Source organism: Saccopteryx bilineata, chromosome 1, assembly GCF_036850765.1.
Source record: "Saccopteryx bilineata isolate mSacBil1 chromosome 1, mSacBil1_pri_phased_curated, whole genome shotgun sequence".
Taxonomy (NCBI): Eukaryota; Metazoa; Chordata; class Mammalia; order Chiroptera; family Emballonuridae; genus Saccopteryx; species Saccopteryx bilineata.
Window position 1 is genome coordinate 351,914,010 of NC_089490.1, and position 19,795 is coordinate 351,933,804.

Consider the following 19,795-nt stretch of genomic DNA (forward strand, 5'->3'; position numbering starts at 1 on the left):
AATAAATTCTTGACCTCACAATCTCATGATTGTGTTTCCCATTGCCAAATTCAACCACAAGTAATAAAGTCTTTTGATGCAGTCCAGTATCACAGGGCCCAGAATATGATGGAAGTGGTGGAGGATAGATCAGAGGAGGTTAATGCAAGATTTCCTGCATTGCATACACTAAAAAAAGTTATATTTGTATTTTAGTTGAATAAGTCACATGTTAAAATTTTTAGGTAGTGATATAGAGGTGTTATTGGAAAATAGAAATCCTACAAACAGGCATATTAGTTACAAAGCCATTTTAATAACCAGGCAAGAAATGAGGGAGCATGAATTGTAAGAGCATTGGTGAGAATAAAAGACAAGGAATTAAATGAGTACGCAGAAAGAATAAATGGCATTGAGGATGACTTTCTTTCATTTTCTAACCACTTTCAGGAAGGAGAGAGTCTTCTGTTCTCTGCATCATTATGGTCTCTTCATCTGCCCCCAATGATACTGCCTTCCACCCTTCCACATTTATTCTACTTGGAATCCCTGGGATGCAAGACCAGCATGTTTGGGTTGCCATTCCCTTTTGCTCCATGTATATCTTCGCTCTGGTTGGCAATGGTTCTATCCTGTACATCATCATGACAGACAGAGCTTTACATGAGCCAATGTACCTCTTCCTGTGTCTGCTTTCCATCACTGATCTGATACTCTGTTCAACCACATTGCCCAAAATGCTGACTATCTTCTGGCTTAGGTCCCACATAATTTCCTACCATGGCTGCCTTACCCAGATGTTTTTTGTTCATGCCGTCTTTGCCACAGAGTCAGCTATTCTGTTGGCCATGGCTTTTGACCGCTATGTAGCTATCTGCCATCCGCTTCATTATACATCCATCCTCAATGCCACAGTGATTGGGAAGATTGGTTTGGCGTGTGTAGTCCGTGGCCTTATCTTTGTTTTCCCCTTTGTCATCCTCATTGAACGGTTACCCTTCTGTGGACATCGCATCATTCCCCACACCTACTGTGAACATATGGGTATTGCCAAGCTGGCCTGTGCTAGCATCAAGCCCAACACCATTTATGGTCTCACTGTGGCACTCGCAGTTACTGGTATGGACATGATCCTCATCACCACTTCATATGGCTTGATCCTGCAGGCTGTACTGCGCCTGCCCTCGAAGGATGCCCAATTCCGTGCTTTTAGCACTTGTGGAGCCCACATTTGTGTGATTCTTGTCTTTTATATCCCTGCCTTCTTTACTTTTTTCAGCCACCGCTTTGGCCACCAAATACCTCCTTATGTTCACATTGTACTTGCAAATCTCTATCTCCTTGTACCCCCGGTTCTCAACCCCCTGGTCTATGGCATTAACACCAAACAGATCCGCCTAAGAATATTTAGCTTTTTTATATGGAGGAGGTAATTATTGTTAGGCTGTCTGAGGGGGGGGGGGATGCACAAGGCCTGATGAGTTTAAAAGGAAGTTTATTTATGCATCTGCAAGCAGATGTGCTGAGATCCCAGTGGCATCAGCTGAGAGCTACATGAAAGGGGTGTCTGATATCGGGGTTACTGCAGGCATTTGCTGGCACCTGGCATGCCCAGATTAGCATATCTTAGTCTGTTGCCTTTGCTCACAGACTGTCTCCCTTCCCCAACACTCAGGTCCCTCTGGATGACCTTGTTCCAAGGATATTTCCCAGAACCATCCCATGTGGGAGAAGTTGCTTAAGGGGAGGGGGAGGTTGGGCGAGGGAGATGCTAATGAGGAAGTTGCCTTAGTGGGAGGTTGGGTGAGGGGAATTTGAGTTTAAAGGGGTTCTGGATTAAAAGAAACCCTGAACCCAAACCTAACAACTATAATTTCTCTATATCTCAAGGACGAAGGGGATAGGTTATTATTAATCTCCCACCTTCTCCAGCACCTCTTTTCCTTGGACTAGAGGGTTCACTTCTGTTAATTTGATCCAGTAAGTATCATGATATCTGACAGTTTTTTGAAGTATTTAGAACAGCTTATTTATACCTGACCAATCAATGGAATACCTTTTTTTTTTTTTTGTAAACTATTATATGCCCTGTAAATGGGTCGGGGTCTTGAATCTTCTTAAGCAAAGGTCAGGAGGCAATGCAATACATTTGAAAGTAAAAGCCAAAAAACTTATTTTCTCAATGTACAGAAATCTCAAGTGCTAGAAGTAGAGGGAAAATAGTCATAAAAGAACTATTTACTTATATCTTCAAGAAAATGAGAATACATACACACACATGCATTGATTGATTGATTGATAGCACTTTCTTATGCCAAGTGTATTTGCAATAAGACTGTTACCCCTAGACTAGAGAGGACTGAGGGACTCCATGATCCTGTGGCTCTGGGTTTATGTTTCAAAAGATGAAGATGACTTCTAGGTGTCTTATTGTGAGAAATCTGGAAGCACAAGTATCAATGGGAAAACCATTGCACAGCTTTCTGAAGGAATGACTTCAAAGATGATACTTTGTAGCTGATCACCTCTTGACTGATGACTTTTGCATTTTTCCTGATAATCTAAGAGTCATGAGCTTTACATGTAAATTATTTTTGGCTCATTGTGGACTCAGCCTGACCTTTTGTTTACGTCATTTAGTTAACAGCCCTTTGGGTATAAAAATTTTCAGACAAAGCATTTCTTGATAATGTTATTTAGGGTATCTTAGGAAAGTCAGAATTGACAGTATCTTTCTCCAAACACCTGGCATTTGTGCTTTACACAGGTTACCTTGGATACCTTGACAGAAATAAAACCAAATTACCAATCTACCCTCCTAGACAATGCATTAATCTTCTTCAGAGTCAATGCTTCACCATGTGTTATTACCTGGAACTCTTAATCTTCTAAAAAATTTATTTCACTTTTCAACTCTAAGATTCGTATCTTTTTTTTCTAAAATCTGAGATTCAATCCGTGTACAGTTGACTTAATCTGTAATGTAGTGTCTGAAGAAAAAGGATCATATTAACTGAGATCAAATTTCTTTATTGCACTATTATAAACTGTATATAACATAAATTGGCATTTCAACCCATATTATTGGGCAAACATCATAACTCTCTATTTACAAAACTTTTATCACCACAAATAGCAACTCTGTAAATATTAAGTAATAACTCTCCCTTCTATCTGTGTGCAGTCCTTGGATATCAATAATATGCAATCTGAAGGGAATATGCTTTTCCCAATAACTTTAAAGACACTGTTCATTTATTCATTCTCATAGTTGAGTGTTCACTCAAAATTAAGTATTATGGATCAACTATTATCAGGTATTTAGGCATTGAATTTCATAGATGAATAAGACACCAAGCTCAATCAGGAGACTCAGTATTTAGGGAGAGAAGAACTAAGGTAATTACAACAAAATTTGGCATTTGCAGTGACAAGAAAAAGGAGTAAAAGATATTATTGGAGCAAGAATAAAAATGTTTATGTTAAGAGACTTGTTTTCTTTTACAGTGAAGCTATTATTATTGTCTGATCCATCTTGATTCTAGGCCCTCTTTCTATAAGCTAAGGCAGAAAGGTAAAAACTGTCTATAACTTGAAAGTATATTTTTGGTATTTTCATGGTTTTCCAGTTAGATAACTAAGTTATTTCTATGGAAAAATCGTATAAAAATTAGTTGTAGTAAGAAGTTTCCTATATTTTGGGGGAAGAACAATAAAAGACTGCAACTATCTCCTTTGTCGGAAGTTACTAAAACACTTAAGACCACTAGGAATACATTTATAGTCAAATAGTTAGGTTTATTGTTTATGCTACAGAAAATGAGAAACCATCCAAAAACTGTTGAGAACCTCAGAGAGTTAGGAGGGGATATTTATACAATATGAGCTTGTGCCTAATAATTTTAAGGATGTATCTTGGAAGTTTGGGGCCAATTCTAAATTAAAGATCATCAAGAAATGTGGGTAGGCTATTGGGATAATTGGTCAGGTACATGCAAAAAAATAAAACTAGAACACCTTCTTACACCATATACAAGAATAAACTCAAAATGAATTAAAGACTTAAGTGTTAGACTCAAAACCGTAAAAGTCATAGAACAAGCAGTAAAATCTTACTGTAGAACAGACATTTCTTGTAGCAATATTTTTTTCTGATATATCACCTTGGACAAAAGAAATAAAAGAAAAACAAACAAATGAGACTACATCAAAATAAAAAGATTTTGCACAACAAAGAAAACTTTCTACAAAATAAGAAGACAATCCACTGAACGGAAGGACATATTTGTCTATATATCAGATAAGGACTTAATATCTAAAATTTATATGAAACTTATAAAACTCAACACCAAAAATGCAAAAAATCTAATTAAGAAATTGGCAAAGGATCTGAATAGACACTTCTCAAAAGAAGACATACCATTATTCTCTACTGCAATAAAAATTGTCCCAATATCTGTGCTCATCTTACTAAGCTTGCAATCATTGCCAGTGATTTAACAATTCACCAGAATTACTGTGTTGACCCTGAGTAGGAATCCATTCTTTAAAGCACGTATATAGTTACCCAGAATTAGCCAAACCACAAATTCTGAGGGAATTGTTTTCACAAGACTACCTTCACTTCAATACTATGTTCACGTTAAGAAATATCCAATAACCCCCTCACTTAAGACTAGTTAGCCACAAATTTGGGGGTCACCACAATATCATGTTAATTAAATTGCTAGAAAAACACAAAATACTATGATTAAAGAATTAGTATAACAAAAAGATAAAGATTAAAACAGCAGAAGTAAGGGATTCATAAAGCAAAGTCCATTAAGGATTCAAATGTGAAGTTTCTGGTCACCCTCTCTTTATGGAGTCATGGATGGACACTCTGTCCTGTTGGTCCATGTGTGACTATTCGCAGAGTACTGCCAACCAGGGCTGATCCACTCTTAGAGCTCCATCACACTTCTCACATGATGACATTCATTCTCCAGCTCTTTCAGAAGGTCAAGCTAATACATGTAGTCTTCAGTTCCTCTTGAGGTGAGAAATAATATGATGTGACCCAAAGCCCTCATTGTAAATTGCATTGATAGACTGTCTCGCGGCCAAAGCCCCCAGGCAAAACGAATATACTTCTGTCAGGTAGGACATTGCAAGGGCCTAGACATCACCTCCCAGTAGCTGAAGTTAAGACTAGATGAACTTCCCTTTGCTTAAAGTTATTTTTTTCACTATCCCATTAGAACTCCTAGAATTTTTTGATTGATTTTTAAAAAATATATTTTGTTGTAAAGAGTTAAAAAAGAATTTTCTTCAAGGTACAAGAGTTTAACAAGTATTCCTATACTGATTGCTTCTACTTTATAAATATTAAAAATTCAAATTGATATAATTGGCAATAGAAAGGAATCAATTTTTAAGAGTCACAAAGGAAAAAAATATATAATTAACAAATAACAAGCCTTGGTCACATGGTTCAGTTGATTAGAGCATCATTCTGATGCTCCAAGGTTGTGGGTTCAAGTCCTGATCAGGATACATACAAAAATCAACCAATAAATGCATAACTAAATAAAACAACAAATCAATGTTTCTCTCTCCCTTGCATTCTCTAAAAGCAATACATAAATAAATAATTTTTAATTACATGATTTTTCTACAGAAAAAACCCCATAAGACTTTAAAGATTTAATTTTAATTAATACAAATGGTATTTCAAGAAATTTGCTGAATTTCAAGTAAACAAACAAAACCCAGACTAATTAATTACATTGTTATATAAATTCACCATTGTAAATATTTTGTAAATCATAATTGACAAAGCAACAAAATCTAAAGTATTTATAATAAATTTAACAAAAATGTATATGACAGCTAAGATAAAACAAGAAATTAAAAGATATTTTTAAAAGATCTAAATAAATGAAATGTATTACAGAGCTCATAGAAATAAAAACTGGTAAAAAATATAGAAATAGTGATAGATAAGGGCATGCAATTTTCAGAATAAGAAACATAAATGGCTAATAATTTTATGAAACAATTGTTAACCATTAAGCAATAAAGAAAATGCAATAAAACTACTTTTATATCCTTCAGATTGACAAAATTATAACAATTATTCAGATAATACTAACAATTAGTGAGGATAGAAGAACATTTATTCATTACTAATGGGGTAACAAATATGAATTGACTACTTTCAAGATCAATTCACTAATATAGAGCAAATGTAGAGATACGCATATCCTACACCCCAGATATTTCATTCCTAAATGTAAGCCTTTGAGATACACTGCAAAAGTTAATGCCCCAGAGTAGTGTGATTATCCAATGCGCAAGGTGAAAAGTTATAACTGAGAGGTAAGACTATTCAGGGTGATAGCTGAAGGCATTGAGTAGAACTTTGGGGGACGTTCTGCAAAATAAAATATTTCTTTACAAGTTATACTTGGAGATTTGATAGGAAAATGAATATAAAAGGAAAGAGTAGGCCTAGAAAGAAATATTTTTTTTTGGTTGCTACCTGTCATTATCACCCTTCAGGACCATCTTGGGACACAGAGAGAAGAGATATCTGTAGGGGGAAGCTGTGTGATGTGTCCATAAGCAAGTATATCCGCTTTTCTCTTTCTGGCCCTTTCTGTTGATGTATTGATTGTCCCAAGCCATTTATTCTGCTACTGCTTTCTTCTTTCTAAACAAAGTCTCCTTACATGGCCTGTCTGGGCAGAACTTCTACCATGTCAAGATTTAGAATCTGGCTATCTGAGTCCTTTTTCTGTTCAGTGATTGCATAAGTGTGACTGTTTTATTCTGTCTTGTACATTTTGAATAAACACATCAAAATACTTTTTGACAAACTTTAATAACTTATTCCTCTGTAGTAACCAGGAAAGAAATGGCAACCGAAAGTTAGGAGATGCTGGAGTATAAGAGAATAGGGGTGGGGTGAGCTTGAATTGAAAAACAATGGGTAGAGAAATGTCTGGGCAAAACCATTGGCCTAAGGAAACATTAGACCCTAAAAATCAGATAGAGCTTAAGGCTAGACAGACCTTGAAGCTGCTAAGAACAAAGGTTGTGCCTCTGATGCCTTCATGGGCCTGATTACTCCAGCCATGGAGTTAACCCATTCCTGGTTCTTACTCCTACACTTGGGAAGAAGGGCCTCCAGAACACCCAAACTGCCAGGCCCTAAACAAGTTCCACACATAGCTGTAACTTTACCCTCTCTCTCCTCAAGTTCCTCCAGAACTGGCAAAGACTGGAACATTCCTAGAATCCCTAAAATCAATCAGCCTTATTTTCTGAAAGCTCAGGGCAACCTCTAGAGTCAATATTATACACAATTGTAGTAGTGACCTGTATGAGTGTTTGGGGAAGGTGGGAGTAGCCAAGAGCTAAGGCTGGGCCCCCTGGAGACCCTTACTTAGGTTACTTAAGGGCTACATCATGGCTTCTGGATGCCCAAGAGCAAGGAGAGGAGAGATGCAGGGCCATGAGTGTGCTCCCCAAGAGCAATATGAATATTTGCTAAGAGATGCTTACATATATGCAGACACACCTACACAGAGACGTCTGAAGGTGTCTAGAACCAGCTTCTCTCTCTCACACTACCTCACATTCGGGTAGGGTGAGGGTGATGGGCTTTGTATTCATATTCTGGTAGCCTATTCTCTGAGGTTCAGGTGTTTAAAACTCCATCACCTGCTTTATTTTAGTCATCGCCATATAGTTCACATTAGAAAAGGTCTTCACAAGTCCCGTATCTGCTCCAAATGTGTATTCTTTAATTTGTGGATGAACAATTCTATCATAAGTTTTTAAGTTATTTTATTTTAAAAAATTTTCATTGATCTTTTAGATCTTTTGGTTGCTGAGAGGCATATGTAATATTTTGTTAACTTCTTTTTGTATTTTTATCCATTTTTGCTTTACACATTTCAAGTTGTATGCTTTAAAAGGATACACATTTATTTTTTAATGTGTTCTTATATATGTAATGTTTATTTTTTTATTAAATAAGTAATCAGTTTTCCTTAATGAAACATTATCAAAAATATATTCTCTCAGATATTAATGTTGTATTATCACATTTTACTACTCTAATACTGCAGTATAATGTTATCATATTTCAGAAACATATTTATATGTTACTATCCCAACTTTTGCTCACTCTGAAAACCTTTATTTGTATTTAAACTGATGCTGATGCAGTTTCCTTATTGTTCCTCTCAGTGCTTCACCAGGATCCTACCATGACTACTTGTAATGCCTCCCAAGGCCGTCCTTCTATCTTCATTCTGCAAGGCATTCCTGGGATGGAGGACAAACATAGATGGATATCTACCCTCTTCTCTTCCATGTACTTCCTCATCCTCCTCAGGAACTGCACCATCCTCTTCACTATCTCCTCAGAGTGCTCCCTGCATGAGCCCATGTCCCTGCTCCTCTGCATGTTGTGGCCCTCATGGACCTGGGTATGCCCACCACCACCATTCCCAAGCTGCTGTGCATCTTCTGATTTAGCTTGAGCAAGATCAGCTATGAGGGATGCCTGGTCCACTTGTTCTTCATCCACTCCCTCTCTGCATTACAGCCTGTCATCCTAATGACCATGGTCTTTGACCTCTATGTGGCCATCTATGAGCTCCTGTGCTATTCCACCATTCTGTCCAGTAGTCTCATTGGGCTCACTGGCCTAGTGAGATTAGTGAGAGCCATCCTATCCACTTTGCCCATGCTCATGCTCCTTCAGCAGGTGCCCTTTCATGCTAACTGAGTCATTCCTACCATGTACTGTGAGCACATGGCTGTAGTGAAGATGATGTGTGTGGACACCACAATCAACAGGACACACATGGTCTGGTGGTAGCATTGCTGGTTTTTGGGCTAGACATCTCAAGTATTGCCTCATCTTATGTGTTAATCATTTGGGCTGTAATGTGGCTTTCTTCTAAGGAAGCCCATCATAAAGCAGTCAACACCTATACTACACACATCTGTGTCATGTTCATTTCTTACACCCCTGAGTCCAGATAAGGGAATTTATTTACTTCAGAAGATATTGTCTACCACTTCTGGACATTGATTAAAGATATAGAGGTCAATATTTTAATATGCATGAAGTTTGAAAACAGAAAGATTCTAGGGTTAGTCATTCTGTTGTAGAACTAATATATAAAAGTAGAATTTAGTGGAAAAGATACCTACCATTAGGGCCACATAAACACTATGTAAATAATACTTACAATATTTAAACTACAGGAAATAAAACTTCTTATTAAATAATAAGAAAAGCTCAAGTACACTGAACAACTCAATAACAAGGGCTGAGAAAGCTAGGATATTTTATAGGTTAAAATAATGGGCACAACTTTCAGGAAAAGAAAAAGCTCAGGATTGTATAGGAAGCACTTTTTCTTTAAACGGAGGACCAGAAAAAAACCTTGCAGGAGTAATAATCGTTTAGAAACAGAGTACTGCCTATCTGAAATGAACATGAAGCAGAGCTAACCCACCACAAATATACAACAACAAATAATCACTCAGCAAATGTTTTATGATTCATCATTTAATTGACAAATAAGTATCAGAGTATGAAAGGGCCTGAGGCAACATTAGCCTGAGACATTGTGGTTGCACAAACTTACTTTCTGTTGAGATCTGAGAGTGATTTTTTTTTCATCTGATTCGAAGGGGTTTGAAGTAGAGAAGCAGAGTCCACATGTTATAAAATGTTTCAATCTCTCATAATTATTTGATTTTCCTTTTATCTTTGGTGAAGTAGTTTATAAAAATGATTTTGTTACACCTAAACAAAATACATATTATGGGAATTGTGCCAGAAAAGCTGAAAGCAGCAATTAATTCTGGGAAAACTGAGAGAACTACAGAAAATGAGAGAAAAGACAAGAAGAAAGCCTGACTGTGCCAGTCCTTTCAGGCAAGGACTTTATTTCCTTCTTCAAAAGTGTTACTAATCTATGGCTGTTTGGTTCGACCATGGAGTGAGCTTGATTCCTCTCCTATGGGCTTACTGGAAATGTGACAGATGACACCAGTATTAACTGACTATTTTTCTTCATGCCTTTAGAGGTGTTTCTAGCCATGCAAAACTTAGAAAAAATATTCATATGCTTTATATTTTGGTCCAGTTTAATCACTTATGCTTGTCTCTTAGGTATTTCAAAGTTGAACTAACACAGGGTCCACTTCACTTCTTTTTTTGGATGAAAATTTTTTATTATTATTAATTTTAATGCAGTAACATTGATAAATCAGGGTACATATGTTCAGAGAAAACATCTCCAGATTATTTTGACATTTGATTATGTTGCATACCCATTGCCCAAAGTCAAATTGTCTTTCGTCACCTTCTATCTGGTTTTCTTTGTGCCCCTCCCCTCCCCCACCTCCTCTTTCTCCTTCATCGCCCCCCCCATTACCATCACATTCTTACCCATGTTTCTGAGTCTCATTTTATGTCCCATCTATGTATGGATTCATATAGTTCTTAGTTTTTTCTGACTTACTTATTTCACTCCATATAATGTTATCAAGGTCCATCCATGTTGTTGTAAATGATCTGATGTCATCATTTCTTATGGCTGAGTAGTATTCCATAGTATATATGTACCAAAGTTTTTTGATCCATTCGTCCACTGACGGACACTTGGGCTATTTCCAGATCTTCGCTATTGTGAACAATGCTGCCATAAACATAGGGGTGCATTTCTCCTTTTGGAACAGTTCTATGGTACTCTTAGGGTATATTCCTAAAAGTGTGACAGCTGGGTCAAAAGGTAGTTCGATTTTTAATTTTTTGAGGAATCTCCATACTGTTTTCCACAGTGGCTGCACCAGTCTGCATTCCCACCAGCAGTGCAGGAGGATTCCCTTTTCTCTACATCCTCGTCAGCACTTATTCTGTGTTGTTTTGTTGATGCGTGCCATTCTGACTGGTATGAGGTGATACTGGCATATGGTGGTACTGGCATAAGAACAGGCATATAGATCAATGGAACAGAACAGAGAACTGAGAAATAAAACCACAGCTTTGTGAGAGGGGGAGGGGTGGAGAAGCAGATGAGCAGTTCTCCTGTGTGCCCTGGCCGGGAATTGAACCCGGGACTTCCACACACTATGCAGGTGCTATATCTCTGAGCCAACCAGCCAGGACCCCAATATTTATTTATTTATTTATTTATTTATTTATTTATTTATTTATTTATTTTTTGAAGCTGGAAACAGGGAGGCAGTCAGACTCCCGCATGCGCCCGACCAGGATCCACCCAGCATGCCCACCAGGGGGCGATCCTCTGCCCATCCGAGGCATCTCTCTGTTGCGACTAGAGCCACTCTAGCCCCTGAGGCAGAGGCCATGGAGCCATCCTCAGCGACTGGGCCATCTTTTGCTCCAATGGAGCCTTGGCTGCGAGAGGGGAAGAGAGAGACAGAGAGGAAGGAGAGGGGGAGGGGTGGAGAAGCAGATGGGCGCTTCTCCTGTGTGCCCTGGCCGGGAATCGAACCCGGGACTTCTGCACGCCAGGCCTATGCTCTACCACTGAGCCAACTGGCCAGGGCCCCAATATTTATTTTTATTGAAACAATGCTGTGACTAGAGCAGGGGTTGTAAAACTACTGCCCATGGACAAAATTTGACCTATTGCTTGTTTTGGTAAATAAAATTTTATTAGAACACAGACAGACTTATCTGTTTATCTCTCATCTATGACTGCTTTTGCATCACAGTGGTAGTATTGATTAGTTGTGATAAAGACCATTTTACCCAAAAAGCCAAAAAAGTTACTATATGAAACTTTACAGAAGGAATTATCTGATCCTTGCCTCAAAAGAACTAAAGAGTCAAAGAGTATAAGAATTGAAAATTGTTATTTGCAGTTTCTTTTTTTTATTGCCTCTCAAATTCTATTAGTGTCTTATAATGACCAAATGAATGTGCCTCACACACCTCATAATATAGGAACCTTGTGGACTGAAGGACCTAACTACTACAATTTGAAATTCATCATTGTATTTGCATCAGATTTTGTCTCCCATTGAATTCTCTTAGCCAATGACTGAATTTGGCAAGAATGCCAAGGAAAACCCTTTTATCAGGGACATGGAATATCTTAGTAGGCTCTTTGGTCAGCTGATTTTGTCTTTGTATAGTAATCTAAGGTACTTCCATTCAGAATTTTCTCTCTCCTCTTTCTCTTAACTTGGGGTTAGACTTGTATTGTTGTCTGACTGCTTTCTCAACCTATATTGATTGTTTTTAATTTTTTTTATTATTTTATTTAGAACCAAAGTGTCTCTCTATAGAAGACTGGATAAAGAAGAAGTGGTACATATATATAATGGAATACTACTCAGCCATAAAAACGATGACATATTGCCACTTACAACAACATGGATGGACCTTGAGAACATTATACAAAGTGAAATAAGTACATCAGAAAAGGCTAAGAACTCTATGATTTTACATATAGGTGAGATATAAAACTGAGATGCATGGGCATAGATAAAAGTGAAGTGGTTACTAAGAAGAGGGGGGCAGGGAAGACGGGTGTAAAGAGAGACAAATATGCATGATGGAAAATGATTTGACTTTGGGTGATGGATACACAATGCAATCAACAGTTCAAATGGTATAGAGATGTTGACCTGAAAACTTACGTACTCATATTGATCAATGTCACCTCATTAAATTTAATTTTAAAATAAAAAAGAAGAAAGTTTTAAAAATTAAACTAATGAAGACAAACAAAAAAAAGTACATAGGTTTCAGGTAAACATTTCTATAACATTTGAACTGTTGATTGTGTCGTGTGCCCATTTCTTCAAATAGCACTCTTACTTGTTAAATTCCATCTTGACATATGCTTTGTAGAAGACTTAGACTACACAAGTTGATATTAAGAATGGTACAGTGGGGACAGCTCACTCTCTGTCTAGTAGGCAGAGAATGCTCTTCTGATTGGTAGGTGGGGCAGGATAGTACCTGGAAAGAGGTAATAGTTCAATTGCTAAAGATTTTACCAGTAGTGAGGAATTTTGTGTCAAGTGCAATTAGGCAAGCATTTTTAAAATATGGAGGAAGCAGTGCCTATACAGACAGTAATTTACTGGTCCTGGGGATTCATTTTTATACCTTATAGAAAGATGGCAAACAGAGTAATTAACAAGCATTTAATAGCTAAAAAGGAGAACCAGAGAGCCTCAGTGGTGGTAGTACGTAAAAAGGCCTTCATCACTTGTAGTTGAGGGGCAGATATCATTGAATGGCAGGCTGCAGATCCAATTCTGAAAGTCTCAGGGCTGCAAGGATGTTTTAACATTCAGCTAAGGCAAGTCTGTTATGTGTAAATGAGAGTCTTGATGGAGAAAACAGGGAAAGGAGAAAACTGGCACCAAAGCATTAACACCCAGATGAATGTTTGAAGATGACTCTGTAATCTCCTTTAAACCTCTGGATAGGCAGAGATCCCTGAAAAGTTCCAGGATTACTTCTGTGCTAATGTATGTTGTCAAATGACAACAGATACCCCCATTCCGTAACATACCTCCTCCACTTCTTCCTCTTCCTCTCCTGAATGTCAGAATGATACATGGGGCTAAATCAGTGCTTAACACAGCTAGGTACCTTCTGAAACTCATACAAGAAGAAAACCATGACACTAAATAATTAAAAGACCTAGCTGGCATATATTGGTGAGAGACAGGGAAAATCTCTGGAATTGAATTTTTAATGTGTTTGATCAAAGGTGTTAGAATATATAGCAAGACGAGCAAGAATTACTTTCTTAGGAATGGGACTGAACACATGTACTCATTTTCTATTGCTCTGTAATGAACAAATTGAGGGGTACTATTTGTGTGACTATGAAAAAGTTACAAAAAAATTAAACTTTGTAACTTTATCTGCAAAATGGATCCTTTACCATAAGTTAAAGTTGAAAAGATTCCATGGACTATTATATATAAAAATATCTAGAATAACTAGCAGAGAGCCACCTCAACAGTTTGTATTTCTGCTGGAACTAAGAGAATGTGAAGAATATGTGATAAGAATCTTCCGTTCACTCCTCTCTTAGGACACAGCTAACCCAACCTTAATTATTGCCCTGATCTTTTCTTATTGCTTTTATTATCCAGTGTCACCCCTGCTTCTCTAACATTTGAATGCTATGTCTTCTCTGTCATTAAGATTTTATTTGATGGTAGTAGGGTATTCAGTACTTTATTTTATTGATTTTTTTTCTAAACTCTGACATGCTGATAATGATGTTAGCTGAAAGTCAGTGTTAGGCATAAGTTCTCTCTGTGTGCTCTTACCTTTAATGGAAAATCTGACTTGGAAGAACAAAAAGGCACAGAGAAGTCACCACAGATTAATTATCTGACTTTATTTCCATTTCCTTCCCCCAAGCCAACATTCTCCAAACACACTCTTTATAAAAACACTTTCATAATTAAGAATAAATTAGGACATTTTTTTACTAACAGAGATTAATAACAGAACAATCTAAATAAAATGAGTTCTGTCTTTCTGATATGGATAATATGATTTATTTTTTTGCTTTGTATGCATCTTCCTATTCTGCAAGCTAGGTGGTACCAGCAGAAATCTAAAGGAAAGAAGTATTTACTTACATGGGACTCTCTACTCTCTCTAGGTCACATGAATTATAAATGTTCTTAACATTTATATATTGTTTAGCTCACCAGGGTAGAAAAGAGGCCAGAATTGGCTAGAAGCCCTGGCTAGGGATAAGGAGTGCTTAGATACCTCATCATCAGTGTTATTATCTTTTTATGAGTCTCAAGCACAGTGAGAGATTAAAGATGATTTAGACATTTAGTATTCTTTTTCTTGACTTTAAAGTCAATAATCACAACTATTTAAGTTGTGTGAGAACTGTGACTATAATATATTTTAACAGTTTTATAATCCATAATTTTATTTTATTTACCTTTTATTTGAAATAGGATCAATTTTTGCCTTACTCTTCAATCTGGTAATTGTCTTATTACATTGTGCAATTGATCCTATGATAGCTGTATATTTAAATGATTAGATAAAAATTTCATTTATTATGATGATTTAAAACATTTCAATATCACAGTGCTTTATCATATAACCTGGTCTTTGCACATGATTTGAGTCACCCTGGAACAGATATCTTTCTGCTAACACACATTTTTTTAAAATAGTTTCTGTTTATAAGAGTCTTAAATTAGTTAACTGGACATGTATTTCCCTTTGCAATGAAACTTTCTTTATTATTTAAACAGTCTTTGAGTTCAGAATCTATACATGTCATCTTTAATTTCCTTCATGTTTGTCATAAGCATCCACATCATCAAAATCATCTGATTAGTATTGTGAACATGCTGCATTACCATTACATTGAAGAAATGATGTGGGGAGACCCTGTTAAAAAGCCATAGAAAGAGCTGTCTCAGGCTCTTCCCTTTTTAGTTCAAAGCTCAACGGAAGAACAAACGTATTGGTTGCTTCTGTAAGCCAACACATTAACACACTCTCCCATGGTTTCTTCTTTTCACAGCTCATTTGGAGATACTACTCAGTCTTTAATAGTTGGGCAAAGGCATTGTCAGTTGTCCCCACTCTTTATTTATTTGCAGGTTTATTGTATAGACCCACACCTTCTGCAGGTTCTCTGCGCAGGCATTTGGCTACCTTGCCCTGTATTTCCTTCATCTTTATCCCATAGATGATGGGGTTGAACATTGAAGGTAAAAGAAGGTAGAGATTAGCAAGGAAAATGTGAGCTTGAGGTGAAATATTGAGACCAACGCGGTGGGCAAGGGAGGAAAAGATGGCAGGCATATAAGTGACCATGATAACAAAGAAGTGGGCTGAGCAGGTGTTGAGAGCTTTGAAGGTGGCATCTCGAGAGTTGAGGCGTACCACAGTCTGCAGGATGAGACCATAAGAGAAGGCAATTAGCAGCAAATCAAGTCCCACCACAAACAGAATCACAAAGAGCCCATAGATACGATTAGGTCTGGTGTGGTCACAGGCCATTTTTACCACAGACATGTGGTCACAGTAGGTGTGTGGGATGACCATGTGGCAGAATGTCAACCTTTGAAGTAGAAGAGGCATAGGCAGGACGAGAATCACACCCTTGACTAGAGCCACCAATCCCAGCCATCCAACAAAGGAATGGGTCAGAATTGTGTTGTAACGTAATGGCTGACACACAGCCACGAAGCGGTCAAAGGCCATTGCAACAAGTAGGGCTGATCGTACCACCGATGCTCCATGGATAAAAAACATCTGGGTAAAACAGGCACTGGAAGCTATGGCCTGATCATTGAACCAGAAGAGGCACAGGAGCTTGGGCAAAAGAGCCAGAGTAGATATGAGGTCAGCCACCATCAGCAGGAACAGAAGCAGGTACATTGGTGTGTGAAGTGTGGGTTCTGTGGCCACCAGGAAGATGATAGCACCATTGCCAATGAGGATAGCCAAAAACATGAAGGAGAAAGGAAGAGATAGCCACAAGTGCTGTGACTCTAAGCCGGGGATGCCCATCAAAGTAAAGGTCAAGAAGCTAGAATGATTGAAGATTAGCATGGTAGAAACTGTTGGTGGTTGTTAATGTTTAGACACCTGCCAATGAGACATGAAAAGTACATTGCTTTTACCAGTTTGGCTCTTAATGTGTTGCTAAGATAAGGCTCAGAGAAAAATGGAATAACCCCTCTTTGGGATCACGGATTTTGCAGTCTGGCTTTTGATCTATCTTAAAGGACCTATATTATTTTTCACAATCATATTTTATGACACTCAGGCTCCTTTTTTGTATATGGGACATTTACTCTCTCCCCTCCCAGTTCAGCAATTCTATACATACATTTTTTTTCCTCTAGAGTTCTGAGTAAGAATAACAGAAAATATTTTTATTATTGATTAAAGGGTAGAAGAAGCAGCTCTTCTCACTGGGAAGTTTCCTAGATAAAGAGAAAATATACTTCCTCATCCCTGTGGCAAGAGTGCTTAGCTGTTGGGGAAAATCTTTGAGTTTCTCACTTTTATGAATTCTTCCTCTTTCAAGGATTCACTCTCAGGTCCTGTTTCTCCCTCTAAGGGAATCTCTGTTTTTTGGACAAAGTATGAAAAATGTATTGTCCAAATAACAACACCATTGGGTGCTATCTCCCACTATCTTTCAAGCTAAGCATTCATGCACTTGGCAGTTCTTCGAGGTTTTTTACATGACGTGTGTACTTTTCTATACTACAACTGGACCTCTTGTGTATATTGAATTCTCTTTAGTCATGAGGTGTTTACCTCAAATTAGTCCACTAGGCTACCTAAGAGTACTCATTTATCCTTAAATTCTTATTATAAATTAAGCAGAATTTTTCTCTCTTTCCTGCCTGTTACTGCCTTGCCTCCTCCTCAGTATAGAAAGCTTGTTCCATCACTATAATCACCTTCTTGTGTTTATACTCTACTTCTTTGTTCCTCCTTCCCTTAATTGTACTAATATAGTAAAGCTCAAATCCTGTTAAATACAAATCTGTCTGCTTTACATCTATACAGGAGCAGTTGAATATGACTTCCAAGAAACAGAAAACATAATTATTGATTCTAGTTTTACAAGGGCCCTTAGGTGAGGTCTTATCAGAGCCTAGCAAACATAACACACACACTTTTCTTTTCATACATTATCTAGCTAGACATGCTATTATCTTTCTTCTTCATTTTCTAACATGTCCGTACTCAAAATCAGACTGTAATTTTTTTCATTTAAAAAAAGGAGAAAAAAAAAGATACTTTTCTTATTTCTCCACCATCAAAATAACACTGACTACATTGATACTCATTTACTGTGCCTTCTTATTAGAAAGGATAACTTTCCTCATTTTTATTTAAAGTTTACTTATCAGTTTTTGAACAGAATCACATTTATTTTCCCTCACACAAAACTTTTCCCTGCAATTATATCACCTCTTCTGCCTTTCCCTCTTCTAGTGGGACTTTCTACTCTTCTTATTACATCTCCAATTCTAGCCAAGACATCTTTAGTTTTCACTTGGACTGCTGAAATAACTTTCTCACTGATCTTTCTGCTTCCCTTTTGCCTACACATGGCTCATTGCCCATAAAGTGGTTCTTTTATCTTCAAAAATATAAGTAACATGATATTATAATTCTTAATAGTTTCCTATTATATAAGGAATAAAGTCAACAGTCTGCCATGATGCCCAAGGCACTTGAATGTATTCCGATCATGAATACTCATGCAATACAAAGTAGCATCTTTGCTCTTCTTTAATCATGATAAACTTGTTCCTACCTCAGGATGTTTATCCTTGCTGCACCATCTTCCCATACACATTCACATGACTCGCTCCCTACTTCTATTTGGGCATGTGAAAATATAATTGCTTTTTAAACTTTATTTTTATAACAATAAAGCCCATGTCATCCTCTGAAATGGCCATTTTCCTTTTCCCCCCTGATTGACATCTTTATACTTCATTGAGTCAAAAAGTGGTTCACTATCCCAGCCACATGTCAGAAATATCTGAGGAGTTTAAAACTTATGATACTTTGAAAACTTACATATATTTAAAGAATAGTGAGAAATTCATTGTGATCTTGCTGTCTGTCAAGGACATGGAGTTCTAATAACAAGGTCAGAAGTAGATCCATGACTAACATCTGCTTTTGCCTAAAATGTCAATTCTTTTCTTGACAAACTCAAGATTCATCTTTATTTAATCAATGTTATTCTCACTTCTCTGTTCCTGCCCACACCATGGCTCTGCCCATATCTATCTATGCTCTATTGCATAGTGCATAAGTTAAGTTTCTTTTTTTTTTTTTTACACATTTCCACTCATGTAGGGTTATTAAGTACTCACTATGAACCAGGATTTGTAAATCAATTTCATTTTTTCTTATCTAACATGTGTCTGCATTATTTAAAAACAATTTGATTCTTGAAATCTTTACTCCCTCACCCCCTAAACTTCTGTAAACTTGTTTAACTTTCAGAAGTGAGACAGTGCTTTCAGGTATCTGGGGTAGAGGTGGCTAGGTGGCTAGCAAATAAACACCAGTTAAAATAGAATTTGTGGGAGCTACAGATAAAGTTCATTTAAGGAAAACAATTTTATCAAATGAATGGTAAGTATGGATATCTTTAATGATTCATATCAGAGCTTACCTGAAAATGTTCTACTATACAGGTAGTCTTCTTACCAGCCTTCTTTCTTCTGATACCCAGAGCCTTGTTCTGAAGTTATAACTTTAATCTGTCTATCTCATGTTTCATGGAACAATGATTATTTTAATTTTTGTTATCATTGTTGAGTTAATGTTAGTCCTTGGAAAGGGCCTCCCTGCCCACCCTGGCTCTCCTCCTGTGTATTTTCTTGGGACACAACATGTAAGGTTTCTTGTTACAGTGGACTGAGGCTCTCACACTATATAAAGGAAAATTTAAACTCTATGATTTTATCATCCAAGAATTCTGGACATAGCCATGACTCTCCAGAGATCAAGGAAAGAAGGAGGTGAAATAAATAGCTCATTAAGGAATCCCACTGGGCCTTTTATACAAAGAGCAACAAGACCTGAAAAGCAGTTCTTAGAGGAAAAAGGATAACTTTGACCACTTCCAGTTTTTATGTAATTATGATGTTATGAAACTTCTCTATTTGGTGAGGCCTGTAGATATAGCTTTAACCCTTTAACAGGGACTTTTGAATAAGTTCATTCTTTCCTTCCTACAATCCCCACACTTGTCTGTGTCTTTAAGTT

General features: G+C 37.1%; 2 protein-coding genes and 1 pseudogene across 2 annotated transcripts; 2 read left to right on the forward strand and 1 right to left on the reverse strand.

Annotated features, from left to right (window-relative positions):
- Positions 1-461: 461 nt before the first annotated feature.
- On the forward strand, positions 462-1,412 carry LOC136320627 (olfactory receptor 52D1-like). The gene has a single exon (XM_066253787.1). The coding sequence runs from the start codon at positions 462-464 to the stop codon at positions 1,410-1,412; it is 951 nt and encodes a 316-aa protein (XP_066109884.1).
- A 6,825-nt stretch (positions 1,413-8,237) lies between these two features.
- On the forward strand, positions 8,238-9,021 carry LOC136319627 (olfactory receptor 52N4-like; annotated as a pseudogene).
- A 6,163-nt stretch (positions 9,022-15,184) lies between these two features.
- On the reverse strand, positions 15,185-16,594 carry LOC136320628 (olfactory receptor 52P1-like). Its single transcript, XM_066253788.1, has one exon. It carries the CDS (start codon positions 16,592-16,594, stop codon positions 15,623-15,625), a length of 972 nt encoding a protein of 323 aa, XP_066109885.1. The 3' UTR covers positions 15,185-15,622.
- Between the last annotated feature and the right edge of the window lie 3,201 nt (positions 16,595-19,795).